This window comes from Galeopterus variegatus, unplaced genomic scaffold (genome assembly GCF_000696425.1).
Source record: "Galeopterus variegatus unplaced genomic scaffold, G_variegatus-3.0.2 Scaffold3088, whole genome shotgun sequence".
In the NCBI taxonomy this organism is placed as follows: Eukaryota; Metazoa; Chordata; class Mammalia; order Dermoptera; family Cynocephalidae; genus Galeopterus; species Galeopterus variegatus.
The window spans coordinates 89356-106570 of record NW_007729199.1 but is presented as its reverse complement, the minus strand read 5'-3'; the positions used below and the strand labels follow the sequence as shown (position 1 = coordinate 106570).

At 38.9% G+C, this 17215-nt stretch overlaps 1 protein-coding gene across 1 annotated transcript in view; it reads left to right on the top strand.

Moving 5' to 3' along the window:
* Window positions 1-9563, top strand: part of RAB22A (RAB22A, member RAS oncogene family) — a 48594-nt gene extending 39031 nt beyond the window's left edge. The window contains exons 4-7 of the mRNA XM_008583947.1: window positions 1748-1819; window positions 1909-2015; window positions 2645-2754; window positions 8283-9563. Coding sequence (XP_008582169.1) covers window positions 1748-1819; window positions 1909-2015; window positions 2645-2754; window positions 8283-8380 — 387 coding nt within the window. The 3' untranslated portion in view covers window positions 8381-9563. The remainder of the gene's footprint in view (window positions 1-1747; window positions 1820-1908; window positions 2016-2644; window positions 2755-8282) is intronic.
* The last annotated feature ends 7652 nt before the right edge of the window (window positions 9564-17215 follow it).

Below are 17215 nucleotides of genomic sequence, written 5' to 3'. Positions count from 1 at the left end.
AAAAAAAAAAAAAAAAAAAAAAAAAAAAAAAAGAGGGACATAAGAAGAGTGATAGGAGGGAATTTCTGTGTTGTCAGAAATGTTATATATCTTGGTGCATGGGGTTTACAGGAATGTATACATTTGTCAGTTTATCAGATTGTACAGTTAAAATCTTTGCTTTTCTCTATGTGAATTTTACCTTGCAAATTTGAATAAAGAAAAAACCTCGTAAAGGACATTGTCAAGATAAGGTCAGATGAAAGCTGTACTGTGGCCTTTGTTCCATCTGTGTGCTTCTGTCTCATTTTCTCTTAGGCTGTGGAAGTCAATCCAACATTTTAAGTCTTTTTCACCTAATGTGGTTTCTTTTTCTGTAGTGCTTTCTTGCTTATAACCTTTATTTTTGTTTTCTTCTCTGTAAAATTTAACGTATCATTTTATTGGAAGTTAGCAGGCTTTCACCCCACAGGGGGGTGTTTTCACAAAGACTAGTAAAAGTTTGTGTGTGTGGACATCTGGCTCTGGCGTTTAGTTTCACATTCCCCCATACTTACACAGTTCTTATTCATCTGTTCACCAATTCTTCATTACCTACAGTGTGCCAGGTGTTGGGCCCCAGATGAAATGGTGTGCTAAACAGACATGCTGTCCTCCTTCATGGAGCTTACAGTCACAATTTCACTTTCTTTTGTGAAACTCAAATTAATATCAAAGTTTAAAAGCCAAAAGGTTAAACTCATTGCATAAGAACTTACAGAATCCATACTCCTTTATGTGAATTATGCATGTGCACCAAGTGCTTCCCTTTGATGCCAATTCCTGCCTTTGTTTGAGGGTAAGCCACCAGAAGCAGAGCAGAATGCGAGTACAGTGGTGTCAAATTGTATGTAGAGGTCAAGGCTTCAAAGTCAGAGTACAAAACAAAAATCAAGTATAAGTACAATTCTTGTATTTAAACATTGGCGTCACGTTTGGTGGGTGAGATGCTCACATGGGGGCATGTGCCTAGGAATTGAGGTTGACTAGGGAAAGAGCTTCACATTTTACATCTCAAGTTCATCAAGAGAAATGACCCGCTAAATCATCTTTGCTGTGTAAAAGGTTATTTCTCTCTCTTTCCTTCTCTTCCCTCTCTCTTGTGTATGTTGGGGTGTAGGAGGGGAGGTGATGGGTGGGAAGAAGCTGCGTATATGGAGTTAAGTTCACATAAGTGAAATATGTACCCAGCATTTGGGAATTGCCACATGCATGGAGATATCAAAAAAGCAAGTTGCAAACTCATCCAAATAGTGAATGTAAATGTGCACTTATTTCTGTAGACAATCAGCATTTAGATTACAGGGTTATGTTTACGACACCCAAATGCAGCAGCTTCTCTGGAGGACTGTTTACAGCATTATTTTTATCTCGGTGATAGTTTAGGAAGCCAAAGTTTAAAGGACTATTGAACAAATGAATTTGGGAATTATAACATTGAGTTCAATTAAAAAGCCTTTTTAGCTGAAACAATTGTTTATAGCACCATATTTAATTCCTATAAAACTGTATTCTAAACTGTCTTCTGAGAGACATTTCAGTGTTACATTAAAAGTTTTTGCCTTTGGTAATTACTGGTTCATTTGCTTTAAAGCATCATGTCATCGTCTTTGGTTTAAGAGAAAGATTACCTTTTGTGCAAGGATAATGGGTTTAAAAGTCTTAGTAAAAAAAACATATTTAACCAGTTTTCACAATTTTGTTGTTTATTTTTTCTCCTCCTCTGCAGTTTCGTGCCTTAGCACCAATGTACTATCGAGGGTCGGCTGCAGCTATAATCGTTTATGATATCACAAAAGAAGTAAGACTGCATATAGTTTTCTTCAGACTATTTTGAAAACTCTCTTTTAGTTGCTTAGATCTCCAGTTGCTGTCCCTTTTGTGTTACAGGAGACATTTTCAACATTAAAGAATTGGGTGAAAGAGCTTCGACAGCATGGCCCACCTAATATTGTAGTTGCCATTGCAGGAAATAAGTGTGATCTTATCGACGTAAGGTAAGTTATTAGAACAAGAGATCGTAATGCCGATTATATGTTCCTTTCCTTAATAAGTAATATCCAATATAAGAATCTTTTTATTTTATCTCTGACATTGAAGAAGTGCTTGTTTTGTGGTTGGAGTCCTGAAGTTTCAAACTAAAATTAAGATTTCGATATAAAAAAAAAAGATTTCAGTCATTTGGAGCTAATTATATTATGTATATAGACAGGTGTGTAATTTACTTAAGCATTGGTCGCATTGCACTTGACATTATCTGAGATCAGTGCAGCCCCCAGGCTCCCATAACAGAATACTTGAATGCAGAAAGCACATTTATTGGCAATTTCTCTAAATCACTTCCACAATTCCCAAAGCAAGGGCTTTTTTTTTTTTTTTTTCAATTTTAAGAAAACCCTGCTATTTCTTGGTCATTCTATTAGATACATTGCTAGTTGTACTGAGTTTTAATTTGTTTTGTTTAACCGTGGATGTGATCTAATGAGGAGGACCACATGTCAGGGCTTATACAGCAGCAATTCAGGACATCCTTTGTCATTAGAAATCTGGTTAATTCCTGAGTAGGTGTGGATAACATTAAGATATTAATGGATAGTATTTCTGATTTGCAATTGTTGCCTTCCAGAGAAGTCATGGAGAGAGATGCTAAGGACTACGCCGACTCCATTCATGCAATTTTTGTAGAGACCAGCGCAAAAAACGCGATAAACATAAATGAACTCTTTATAGAAATTAGTGAGTATCTCTGTGCCTTATGTGTTTCTCTGTGCAGAGCAACTTAAAACAGAATTACCTTCTTGGTCAGAATTCCAACCTTACTAAGAGTAATCTAGTCTGATAGTGTCCTCAGTGAAATGAGATTTGAGAATGTAAGAGTAACAGGCAGCTTTCATATCATATTATAATTGTTGGAGAGCTGCTGCCTAATGACTATAAGCCTTCTAGAAAGAATGTTGCTACTGAATAAATAATACACAGGGCATTGAGTCATGGAAGCTGTTACCTCTCCCTCTTTCTCTATTTAAATGTGTTTCAATTAGTTGCCCAAGGTCATTGAAAATGAACAAAATAAATAAAGGGAAATGAAATACAGGTGTAATTCCACTGTAAGAAAACCCTCAAAAATTAATAGTAGGCAAATGAAAGGTAAGATCTCTTTTTCCCCCCTTTCTTCCTCCCTTTCCAGAAGTGTTAATCTGATGACACTAGATGGGAGAGAGTCTGCTGCATACCTTTGGGATCCTCTACAGATTGTATCTGTGTTTATTCATTTCACTGAAATTCATCAAAATATTGGGAACTGTTCCAGGCTCAGGGGAGACAGTCGTGAAGGAGGTAGATGCAGGCAGCCCTTGTTCTCTTGGAGCACACGTTCTGCTGAGGGAGACAGTGAACACCAAATAAATGGGATCATTTCAGATAACTATCAGTGATATGAAGAAAATAATTCAGGATGAAGTAAAAGTGTCTGCTGGTGATCAAGGAAGGCCTCTCTGAGAAGGTGGTATTGGAGCTGAGGTGTGATGGAGCAGACGCTACAGAGATGTGGGGCTAACTGAACGTTTCAGACTTACTGATTAAAAGAGACAGCTGTCACAGCACGGTGTACTTATCCATCGAGATCCACTGTGTGAGATCTGAGATAACTGAAGCTGGAAGGGCTCTTGGCCATCACTTGTAGGAGAGGGCATGAACTCCAGTGCCGATCAGGGCCAGCAGGGACAGCCGACAAGTGGAACAGTCCTGGGAGAGGCCCTGGGGACCCTGACAGCTAGCAGGTCAGGCCCACCTCCAACAGTTGGGGCCACACTGGAATGTGAGCCCCTGGTTGCCCAATTGCTGGGGCTGTCTTTATGGGTTTTTTTACTGTTTTGTTTTCATTTTGTTTTGTTGTCTTTAGTTTATTCAGAGAAACCGGAAATCTGGATTTTTATGTACCTTGTTCTGTTGTTTAGATTTGACCACTAATTCAAATACTTTCAGAGTACTTTGCAGGCCTAAGGAGCCCACCTGCTGCTATATACAGCCAGTGGACTGGGGGTTGCATGCTCTAGGCCAGCCGCTTCATCTCAGTGATAAAAAGTTGTGATGCTTATTGTTGTCTAAGATGTAAATAGCAGATACCCAAGGTGAATTCTTGAAAGGCAGCATTAGGCCAATTGGGAATTTTTCACAGTTCAAGCTAAAATATGTTAGGTGTGTAGTGTTGTGAGTACATTAACATTAGCGCTGTTTCTTTTAGTGTTCTTAACTACAGTGGTATTAAAAACAGGAAGGTAGTGAACTTTAACAAAAATGAAAATTCATATATAAAAATTTGTACCTACTCATTTTAACTGTGAAAGTAAAAAAATGTATGTTCACTAATATTAGAAAAATTGAGAGAGATGTAGAGTTTGTTGTTCACTGGGTGTTGCAAAACTACATGAGCATGGGCCGGCCCGGTGGCACACTGCTACAGTGCGCTGCTTGGGAAGCGCGGCGGCGCTCCCGCCGAGGGTTCGGATCCCACATACAGACCAGCCACTCGCTGGCTGAGTGAGGTGCGGGAGAAACGCTGAGGGTTGCGATCCCGTTGCCGGTCCCGGTCCGGTGCGGGCGCGACACTGAGGGTTGCGATCCGTTGCCGGTCACGAAAAAAGACAAAAAGACAAAAAAAAAAAAAAATACACGAGCACAATGCCTGGCGTGCTGACGTTTTATTAACGTGCAGTGTGTGTGTGTGTGTGTTTATATATATATATAAACACACACACACACAGAAAAGTGTACATATCGGAAGTACAAAGTTCAGTGAATTTTTACAAACTCAATTTTTATTCTTGTGCTTCACACTCAGATTGAGACATGGCAGTTCCTACACCCTAGGGGTAACCACCATCCTGACTACTAACTCTTCAGATTGGTTTTGCCTGTTTTTGTTTTGTTTTTAAGAAAACATGTTCTATTTACTCTTTTGTGTCTAGTTTCTTTTGTTGTACATTATTTAGATCATATCATTGCATATACCTGTAAATGATGTGTGTATGAGTCAAGATTGGGGGTAGGGGGTGGAGAATATCCAAAATTTAATTATCCATGCTGCTATTGATAGGCATTTGGGTAGCTGTTTCCAATTTAGAGCTATTACAAATAGTACTGCTCTGAACATTCTGGTCACGTCCTTTGGTGAACATCTGTACACATTTTTGTTAGGTATATTTATACCCAGGAGAATGGCTGGGTCATTGGGTATGCACGTTTTCAATATGACTTTACCACCAGGTACTTTTCAAAGTGATGTTTATACCAGTTGACATGCATACCAGTGGTATTTGAGAATTCTGGTAATTCTCCAGCTCTAGTGGATAGGTGGTGATCTGCATTTCCATGACTGTTAATGAAGTTGAGCACCTTTCCAGATACTCATTTACATTTGTATAATATCTTTATATGTTCTTTTGTGAAATGCCTGTTAAGTCTTTTGCCTATTTTCCTATTGGGTTACCTGTCTTGTTAATGTTTTCTGGTTTTTATTTTGGATATGAGTTCCTTGTTGATTCTGTGTATTGGAAATATCTTCTACTCTGTAGCTTGACTTTCATTTTTGAATCATCTCTCTTGATGACCTGAAGTTTTTTGTTTGTTTGTTTGTTTCCTTTTTGTCTTTTTTCGTGCCCGGCAACAGATCGCAACCCTCAGTGTCGCGCCCGGACCGGACCGGGACCAGCTACGGGATCGCAACCCTCGGTGTTGCTCCCGCACCTCGCTCAGCCAGTGAGCGGCCGGTCTGTATGTGGGATCCGAACCCTCGGCGGGAGCGCTACCGCGCTCCCAAGCGGCGCACTGTAGCAGTGCGCCACTGGGCCGACCCTGACCTGAAGTTTTTAATCTTAACATAATCCAATTTATTCTTATTTTTCTTTATGGTTAGCATGAAGGTTTTTGGTTGCTGTTTAAGAAATCATTGCCTATTCTCAGGTTATGAAGATGTTCTTTGCTTTCTTCTAAAAATATTATTCCCCCAAATTATTATGACACATTTCACAGATGCCTCTGTGATACCAGCTGTATTTGTGTATCTGTTTATTGACAAATACATAATGACAAAAAGCTTTAGTGAAGCTTTTTAACAGATTTGTAATTTATTCACAGCAGTATCTGTAGGCATTTGAAAAGTTGTTGTAGAGCATACTGGGTAACACTTTCTCATCCATGTAAAAATGATATAAAATGATGTAAAAATGATGCTGTCTGCTACCTACGTGGATTTGCAGACTGCTCAGAATGGTGGAGGCTCAAGTCTTGGCAACTGAGGACCTGAGAGTTGACAGAGATTCCTGTCTTAGCCTTGGTAATGTCAAAAGATGTCTGTGTCCATTCATTCCATGTTTACAACATACCTCTTGTGCCAGCTACTGTGCTAAATAGAGAATGGAAACACAAAGATGGAGAAACAAGATCTGTTCCCTGGAAGAGCTTAGGGTCTAATGCAAGGGAAATAGTCATGTAAACAAATATGTAATAGTGTGCTGCTTGTGTCCTGATTGATTTTAGTGTCTGAGATGTTGAAGAGAGTTAAGAAGTAGGAGAGTGTCAGGAAAACCTTTGTACAAGAAGCAACCCTTGAATTATCAGTCAGGTAGGTGGACAGGTGATTTAAGGTTTCTCTCAAAATTGACATTATGCTTCGTGGAGCAGTAAAGTGAAATCTGTTCATTCTCATGCATTGTTGGTAGGAGAATAAAGTGGCACAGCCTCTTCAGAGAGCAATTTGGCAGTATCTGTCAAAATTTAAATAGCACGTCCTTCTTGAATGTGTGCTGGGTAGACACTGGGAATACATTGTATTTGTCAGACAGTTACCCAGGAGTAGAATAGCATGACCTAGCTCTCCTCCACCTGTTAATTTATTCTATACATACACTCATAGGTTCACAAAGATGTTTTTTGCACCACTATTAACAACATCAAAATATTGGAAACAATCTGGGCCGGCCCGGTGGCGCACTGGATAGTGCGCCGCTTGGGAAGCGCGGTGGCGCTCCCGTCCGAGGGTTCGGATCCCACATACAGACCGGCTCCCGCTCACTGGCTGAGCGAGGCACGGGAGCAACGCCGAGGCTTGCAATCCCGTTGCCGGTCCCCGGTCCGGTACGGGGGCAACACTGAGGGTTGCGATCCGTTGCCGGACACGGAAAAAAGACAAAAGACAAAAAAAAAAAATATTGGAAACAATCTAATATCCATCAATAACAAGATGGTTACATAAATAATGGTACATCCATACAATGCAATATTTTAGACCTATTAAAGCAGCAGTTCTTTATGTACAATGATGGAACAATTTTTAAGATTTTTTTTTTCTTTTTGGCAGCTGGCCGGTATGGGGATCCAAACCCTTGAGCTTTGTGTTATAACACTGCGCTCTAGCCAACTGAGCCAGTCGGCCAGCCCCGCAAGATATATTAAGTGAAAACAGCAAGGTGGACAACAGTGCATACTGTTTGCTCCCAGTGGGCTTAAGAAAGGGGATGTGATGTAAGCACAGCTGTGAATGTTTATGCCTGCCTGTCTCTGGAACGCTGCACAGTGGTGGCCTCTGCCATGAGAGAGAGGGACAGGCATGTTCTGATTGAATTTTTGTAAATGTTTATGTTTATTCAATTGTTTACTCAAAACAAAATTTTTTTTTTTTGTCTTTTTTTGTGACTGGTAAGGGGATCGCAACCCTTGGCTTGGTGTCATCCGCACTGCACTCAGCCAGTGAGCGCACCGGCCATCCCTATATAGGATCCGAACCCGCGGTGGGAACGCCGCTGTGCTCCCAAGCGCTGCAGTCTCCCGAGTGCGCCACGGGGTCGGCCCAAAACAAAATGTTTTTAACATGTAATTTTTTTAATTAAAAAATTTTTATTCTGTGTGATGTCCTTGTTTGGATCCTGGGACAGAAATAGGACAATAGTGGAAAAACTGGTGACATCTGAAAAAAAAGTCTGGAATTAATAGTGGCAGTGTTGAATTCTTCATGTTGACAAATGTCCCAAGGTGATATAAGATACCACCATTAGGGGAAACCGGGTGAGAGGTATACAGGAACTCTTTATATCATCTTTGCAACTTTTATGTAAATCTAAAATTATTTCAAAGTAAAAAGCTTATTAAACCTCTTTTTTTACTTTAATGAAACCTGTCAAATTGCATCTGCAAAATTGTTGTATCTGAGAATGAACAGATTTAGAAAGTTAAAGGTCATTTCCTTCTCTCCTCTCATCATGGTTTAGGTCGAAGAATTCCATCCACTGATGCCAGCCCGCCATCTGGCGGTAAGGGCTTCAAACTCCGAAGACAGCCTTCAGAGCCAAAGCGAAGCTGCTGTTGACTGAGCCTCAGCCTCTCAGACTTGGTGATGAAGTAGGTGGTCCTGAAAGTTACCAGGAAGGCTGGAGTCCTTGCCACCAGTTTTCGCCTAGCTGGTCTTGAGTCATCTTTGTGCAAAAAGGACTCATAGAAATTGACGAGTTCTGTTCTCTCTTTGAAGACTGCAGCAATGATATTTCTCAGTCTGTGGACTTCTATTATGTAAAGAATCTCTGATGTACAAAGGGCCTACGTCATTGGCTTTTGACCTTGCTGGAAAGGAACGTATAATTGTATGGATGGTAAGATTAACTTGTTGAGTAGTTTTGTAATCAAGATTTTATGTAACATTTGTAAAGGGAAAATTAGCACTTTCGTGGTTCTTGAGGGAAAAAAAGACCTTGTGGAGATTATAATTTCCTTGGTTTCCCATTACCACTGTTAGAAGTAGTTGTATCATTTAAAATGTAGTAAGATATCATAAGTGGAGGCATGGCAATTATTATTTGAAGCTAAAATGGGTTATCTATAGGACTGATGGAAACAATTTCATCTCTGCCATTTCTAAAGCACTTTTCATTGAATATATGAGTCTAGGATACATACTGTAAATTAACAACAATAACAGCAGATGCCTCGCTCACCCTGGATTTGCTTCTGGCTCTGTCATATGAGTATGTCACCAAACACATTATTGGCACCTTTTTTAAATAAGCTATCATGATCAAGATGGTGGTGGTAGAGAAGCTGTCTGGAATAAATTGAATTCCATGTGTTCTAAACTGACTGGCAATGGTTTAAAAAGGAGGAAGAAGAAAGAGAAAGTATAGAAAGTGGTGTAAATGCTGTCAATTTTTTTATTTAATCCAAGTATCTTGGTGGAGAAAAACAAGTATCTGTTGCTTAGCATATGTAAAGTTGTAGTCTATATTTATGAGACTTTTGCTTAAAGATTATAAATTATGTAAATACATTAATAAATTCTAAGTTTCATTCAACAGTCCATCTAATCTTGCACCCAGTCTTGCATATGCCCACTCATTTTTCAGCCTGTCCTCGGGAGACTCTGAAGCACATTTATGTTGTGCATAGGCATAGAGCATTTAGCTTGCAGTCTCTAAAGATTTCTCTGCCTTCCCTTCCACCCACCCCTCTTCCCTCCAAATCCCATCTGGAAATCATAATAAAGACATATGCCGCTTTGACAAGCCTGACTAGTCCTTACTAGCCTTGGGGTGAAAGATTAAGCTCCAAGCTCTAGTCATTTACCTGATCTTGGTAATAAGTTTCTTTTAGCTTTTACAGCGACCTCAGACCAACTGTTTTGAAAGCTTTCCTTGTTAACAATTTAGCTTATCTTTCCGTTTCCTTTATTTTCCCCTGCCTCTGTTAGTGGTTAACACTCTTTTCCCTCAGGGAGCCTAATGAGGTTTTTAATATAATCTAAAAATAAAGCACTGAAGTGAAGTTGGTGAAAATTTGTTCCTGGTCTAATTTGGCACCCTTCCAACTTGAGTATTGTAAGGGAAGGAAATTTACAAGATTAAATAGGAAATGAAACAGCTTGAATTTCAAACTAAATTGTGTTTTCAGAGCTATCCTTAAACTGAATAGTCAAAACTTTTAAAAACAATTGTTATTTCTTTGTGCCCCCCACTTGATATGGTAGATTTTAATGGGAAAATTGTAACTCAGATTAAGTAAAAAATGATCCCGTTTTCCCTGTTGCATATCTTAAGCATTTGAAATTGTTTTATTCTCATTGAAACCATATAGAAAGATTGTAGTTAGCAAAAATTTTAATATTTTGTTTAAAATACATGTGGACTCTATACCCCCTGGAATCTTGCTTCCTACCCAACGTTTAATTTGCAAGCTTCTGTTAAAAACACTTGATTCGCAGGGCTGGGCTCTTTATAACTGCAGGTGGTTTGACTTTATCTTATATGTGTCCAGACGGACCCCCAGCCTGGTGTCCCTAGCATTCCCACTGCTGGGACTCTATCTCCACAACAGCAAAATAACAACAAAGGTTACTTGACTCATTAAGAGGTGATGCTTCTGTGGCCTTTTCTGTCTTATATCACCAAAACATGATGAAAATCTATGACCTTCACATTTTTTCCAACAAACTCACCAGTAGATGTTGGTGATTGCATGGTGTCTCAGTGTACTGGGAAAGGCAAGGTCTTCTGAGCCATCTTACTGGGAAGGCATTTAAATGCCACTAATCTTCCTGTCTTTTTATTGCATGTAGCCCAATACCAGTTCATCTCTTCAGCCCTTTGCATCTAGTTTCTCTTCATGATTTCTCTTACTCCCATCCATGTAGGGAGTGATTCTGTTTTGTTATAGCCATATGTGTTATTAACAGAATGAATGACCTGGAGCTTGTGCTCATGCATTTCTGGAGGCTCTTCTCTTCTCCCCTCATTTTTACCAGTCTGTCTAAGAAATTGACATGGCACTGTTTCTCATGTAATATCTTCTTAATGCTTAACAACAAAAAAAATTGCTATCCCAGATCCACAATCCATACTCAGTGAAAACAGGAAAAAAATGTTTTTAGTTATTTTGTTTGCTCCTAAAATGCAAAAATGAATATTAAAGCCAGAAGCAGTGCTTTATTTTAAACACATTTTGGATTATTGGCCTAACTAAGCAATGATCTAATATACATTTCATATTTTCATTATTTCCTATTATGAGAAAAAGATAGATTTCAAAGGAATTGAGACAGAGCCCATCTATAAAAATCTTCTTTCGGTTCTCTTATGACACAGGACCATTTTTTAAAACTTTTGGGATTGAACAGAAGAGAAAAATCATTAATTAGCTGCAAGTGTTTATTGATTCCCTTCAGAGAAATTGGAATAGCTCTTTGCAGGTGTCCAATCCTAGAAACCTTGGTCTCCAGAACTCTCCTTTCACACAAGTGTTTTTCTGATTCTGTGATAACTAATTAACTATCATTTGGTAATTAAAAGAACATAAAGTAAGAGTATGATTAAGTGTCCTTCATTTTAAACTCTGTGAGAAGTAATTGAAGAGAAGTACCTATTGCAAGCCCTTCTGGTTCCAAATGAAACCTCTATCACCTGCTTGTCAGCCACAGTCAGGATAAGTTCCACACATTAGCAGCTGAAAGACTGAGTTCCTTTTAAAATAACCTCCTTCCTTGTTTCTTGTTTGAAGTGCCTGCCTCCCATTTTACACGCATTTCCTGGATGCCTGCCTATGTCTAAAAGGATCTAGACTTTTATATTAGAATCTTAATCTCCTCCTTTCAGTGGGCCAGTGTCCTTCTTGAGGTTATCAATCCTCTTTATTTTTAAATATCTAAAGAGAAAGAAAACATTTAATTTCAGAACTTCTCTTTGTCTTGTATTTATTTCTTTTCTATTCTCAAGGAGAAAAATAGGTCTAGAATGTCTTCTAAATTAAACTCTGGGAGTAATGAAAACGTCCTTTAGATACCTATTCCGTGGCTTTCCTGGAGGTGTCAGACCAGAATATCTGTATTTTTATGTTATTGTGTTAAAATGGGCAGGTTAGATTCAGATTACACTGCACTAATTGGCATGTCAGCCTCCAAGCTTGAAAGGCATTTGTTCATTGTTATATGCATCTTTTATATCCTAAGAGTGAATTGCAAAAGAAGTTATATATAAATACTTTTTAGCACTCATTCTCAGAACACACAGAGAACGTAATTCATGGGCCCGTAGAGTACAAGATACAGGTAAACAGTATGTTATTTATATAACAGATGAGCCCCCTAAACATCCAGATGTCTCTGCAAGAACCAGTGTAAGTAATGAGAGAATCCTTTTCTTCTGGAGAAAAGTTATTGGAAATCCCTTAACTCTGATCTATACTAGGTACCTGCTTTATTTTTTTTTCTTTATTTTTTTTTTTTTTTTTCCTTTTTCAGACCGGCCGCACCGCACTCGGCCAGAGAGCGCTGTGAGCGCACCGGTCATCCCTATATAGGATCCGAACCCGTGGCGGGAGCGCTGCTGCGCTCCCAGCGCCGCACTCTCCCGAGTGCGCCACGAGCTCGGCCCACTAGGTACCTGCTTTAGAACATTTGGGGGGAAATGACAGCCCACAAACTTGGGCAAAAAGGGACTAGCAGCACAACTTCTGTTTACTGTTTGACTTCAAGAGATATTCTACCTCTTCAGAGATAATATTTTTTAAAGTAAGAAATGGAATGTACCTTTAAGGGTCAAGGTGTTAACTGTATACCTGCCTTTAGTTAGCTTGGTTCATCTAAAAAATATTTAAATGATTTGAAGTAATGTTTAGGATATGTGTTTTAATTCTTATAGTACTATGATAAAAAAAAAAAAGTCCAAGCAACAAATTTATCCAGGAGATAAACATCATACTGTATGGTTTTAGAAAAGAAAAATGGGGGGTGGAAGTTAGCCTAGGACTTAAAACAACCTCTGCAAATTTCTCCTGACAGCAGAGTTGCTTGTTGTGACTTCCAGTAATAGAAATCCAGGCAATTTGATTATCTGATTTGCAAGAAGCATTAATGGAATTCTGGGGCATTTGTCTTGCTTTATGTGCAAATGAAAGTGTAAAAAACATTAGAAGAGTTACATTTTTCAGGAGCCTCCATTTTCTCAACCTAAAGAATGAAAAGTGGGAGACCTGTTGTGATGAAGTTTCATTAGACATAATGAGGATGGTGAAGAAATAGAACCAGGAATCTCCATATTTCTCAGTTTGTCCTTCAGGATTCTCTTAGCATATAGGAAGATGATTTATTTTCCAAATCTAGGACTTCCATCAGTTTAATTTAATGGTCACCATCAGAAATAACTACTATCTGTTTTCTTTCCTTTCAAAGTATAATCACCTACAGATGTGCTAGAATATCTTTGGCTTCAAAACAAGTATTCAGAAGTTTAGTTAAAAAAAAAATCTCAAACCACCCATCTGTTTCTTTTATTATGTTGAGCACTTTAGGTAGTGAGATGAGGATATATCATCAGGAGATGGTGAAATTAAAACCAGGTGTCAAACAGATTTAACAAAAAGTTTTTTAATTTGTTGCAGGTTCATTTTTAGATCTGTATGGTGCCCAGTGCCTCATCAAAATGCTTCATAATTGCAACAAACAAAATTCTGGGTAGCTTTCCATGAACAAGAATTCAGGTGCCAAGTTCTATCTGCTAATTAATGGAAAGTCCTAAGATAGTAATGATTTTTTGAAAGAGCCTTCTTTAATTGACAGTTTTAAACTGTTGACCTTAATGCTGTGCTTAATCATGCAACAGAAACAAAACATGCCAGTTTTACTAATGCCACTTCTTAATTCAGGAACTTTTCAGTGTTTCAGGAAACAAATTGCTTAATGGAGCACTTTGAAGGAAACCATCTTTAAAATAGCATTTTGCACAAGGGCCAGTAATCTTTTTTAAGAACTGAAATTGTCAAGGACACCCTCATAGCATCTAATACCATGTTATATAAGAGCTGGGCATACCTCTTTCCAAGATCAGTTCAGAGCCCACTGGCCACCCAGCCAGAGTGGGGACCTGCCCATGTGGAAAGTCCCTGTGCCCGTGTTCATTTGGGTACATTGTCAGCCCTCTGCCCATAGTGGCGCTTGACTTTGAGGCCTAATCCTAATATCATTTGGCCATTATTAATTTTTCATTAAGTTTACAAGAATAATCTGTTTTACCCCCTGAAAATTTTTGAAAGCAGCACTTGAATTTGCTTACCTCCACTTTCTTTGTGTTTGAAGTTACTACCTAGTTTACAAAACTTTTTCTTAATGTGGATCATGTTCATGATGTCAAAGGGACCAGTCGATTCAGTGCTGGGAAAATGATTGGCAGCCTGCTAGTCACAGCAACTGATTGGTGGCTCCATTTCTAAACCATTTGTTGTGCTTTGTAGACAGAACTTTATTGCCCTGGAAAATATTTTTTTTTTACTCTCATCCAGCTCAGTCTTTCCATCATTTCACATTATGAGTCACTCACATAATCATCAATCATTCCCCTGACCTTAAGAATTTACATCTTACCTTCTCTGTGATCAAAGCCGACTTCTTGCCTTATTTCCCTTGTTCACATTTTTCTTTGGGCTCTCCCTTAGAGAAGCATGGCACTGGCCACTTCCTCAGCTCATGTGACATGCCTTCACATGTGGTCTTCCATGGTCATAGCAGCATGGTTGGCCCACCCCGTCCAACAAGGGAGATGAAACAAAGGAAGCACTGTCAGAAATGCAAAGGGAAATCTTAGATGAAGAACTCCAGAACTTCCAGAAAGAAAATGGGCAGCACTAGCTTATTGTGGGAACAAGACTGATTGACAAGGCGTTTTTTTACCGTTGATGATAGGGTTAGCTTTAAGTGTCAAAACTTGGTTGGGTTTATCTAGAGCATTTGTTAAAGGATGTGAAAGTCCAAATCAACAGTGTTGAAGAGAAACAGCTATGGAAAAGCCTAGACATTTAAAAAAAAAAAGCTAAGCCATCGTACCTGCAGTTCTTATTTCTCCTAAGAATGTCATGCCTTTTCAAGACCTGATGCAAGGAGCAAGGTATTTGTGCCTTTTTATAATAGCATCTGTTATGAAAAAAGATAAAATTAAGTTGCTTACGGTTTTGGCCGCTTTGTAGCACTGTAAACAGCCCACATTTATAGCCATGACTTCACTGCATGACCATTGCCTGGTTACCTGTAATGAAATAATGTAATGATGGTTTGCCAAGCTTGTATGGATGTTTGAATACTTTATTTTTGCAGTCTTAACCTTGGGCTGGACCTGAGTCAATGTAAACCATATGATGTCTGTATTGTTTGTAGGTGCTGACAGAAGAAAACTAGACCTTTTGATTTCTGTTGTAAGATTTTTCTTTTTATACTTATGCTGGTAGTAGATAGTTTGCAAATAAAGGTTGATTTGGCATAATTTTAAATGATATTGTTTTAGCCTGAATATTCTATAATACACTTTTATAGAGTATAACATGCTAAATCACTATAAAATTTGTTGTAAGAAAGGTGTAAGCATTTTGTTAATAAAATGCTATGTTTACAAACATGTATTTGCCTTTCAGATGGTTTCTCTTTGTGATATTTATCACACATTCTTCTTAACCAAATATTCTGAAGTCATTTCAAAATGATTTTTGGAAACAAGTACCAGATAGCTGTAGTGTCTGGTGAGCCCCAAGGTGTTTTTATCAGTGGATCCCAGCCTCCCTAGCTTCCGGTGTCTTTATCTTAAACAACTGCTCCCTCTCCATGTCCTCCAGTAGTCAAGATTGGGAAGGATGCTGGAGGCAGGTCTGCAAAGCCACCAACGAGTACTTGGAGGGAATTCTGCTACCCCCATAAGAAAGGAACAGTGAGGTGCCTTGGTTCGTGGTTTTCACTCTCCTTCCAGTATCTCATCTTAGAGTTAACTGTAACTCTGGAATCCCTCAGTGCCATTTATTGCCTACAGAAGTACAGCTTCCCACACTCCAATCTTCTCTTAACTAGCCCTCTTAGGTAAAAGCATATTTGCCTGCTATAGTTGTGCTCAGAGAAGGCACCAGAGAAGACAGGGCTTGAGATCGACAGGGTTGGGTTTGAGTCTCAGTTTAGCCTCTCTCCAGGTTTTGTGGCCCTAAACAAGGTCTTTAACCATTCTGAGTTGTGTCCCATTCCACTTCATAAAGGGAGATTAATAAGATCTTACCACGTGTGTCTATTTTGGTGGGATACCTTTATAACTGGCATTTAGCACAAGAATAACAAAGAGCACTCGCATACACATTTTTACAAGCCATCTCCCTGATAATTCCTTTCTGATTCAGTTAAAATAACTTTGATGTTAATTTGGTGGTTTGCTGTCTTGGTTTTTACATTTTTTTTAAGTATAACACGCACAGCTCAATAAAATTTCACAAAGATTACCCATATAATCAGCCCTCAGATTAAAAAAGAGGGCATTATCCACATCCCAGAAGCCCTGCCTTGTGCCCCCTTCCAGTCTCTATCCTATTTTCTAACATCAGATTAGTTTTGTCTGGTTTTGAGCTTTCTATATATCCCATATGGTTTAATTTAGGTCAAGCTTCTTTCATTCAATATGGTATATAATATTCACATTCATTCTTTCTGCTGTATAGTATTGCACTGTGTGAATAAACCACCATTTATTCATTCATTCTCTATTGATAGACATTGGATTGTTTCCAGATTTTTGCTATTTTGAATGTACAGCAATGAGCAGGGTCTTTGGTACACATATTCAGGTTTCTCTTGGGCATACGCCTGGGAGTGGAATTACTCGGTTATGGGAGATATATATACATAAACTTTATCTACTAAAGCAGAAACAAACTATATATATGTACTTGTATTAATCTATTTTGTGTTGCTACAACAGAATACCTGAGACTGGGTAGTTTATGTAGAGCAGGGGTTTATTTGGCTTAGATTCTGGGACAGCTGCATCTGGCACGGGCCTCAGACTGCTTCTACTCATGGCAGAAAGCAGCAGGGAGCCGGCGGGTACAAGCAGATCACATGGCGAGAGGAAGCAAAAGAGAGAGAGAGAGAGGAGGTGCTAGGGTCTTTTTAAACAACCAGCTCTCACGGGAACTAATAGAGGAAGAACTCATTAATCTACCCTCCCCCAGGGAGAGCATTAATCCATTCATGAGTGATCCGCCCCCATGACTCAATCAGTTTCCAACATGGCCACATTAGGGATCAAATTTCCACATGAGTTTTGGAGGGGACAACACATCCAAATTCTATCAGTACTTAAATTTTTCACCATGAATATGTGTGCATTTTTTCTTATTTAAAAAGAAAACAATCAAGAACTCC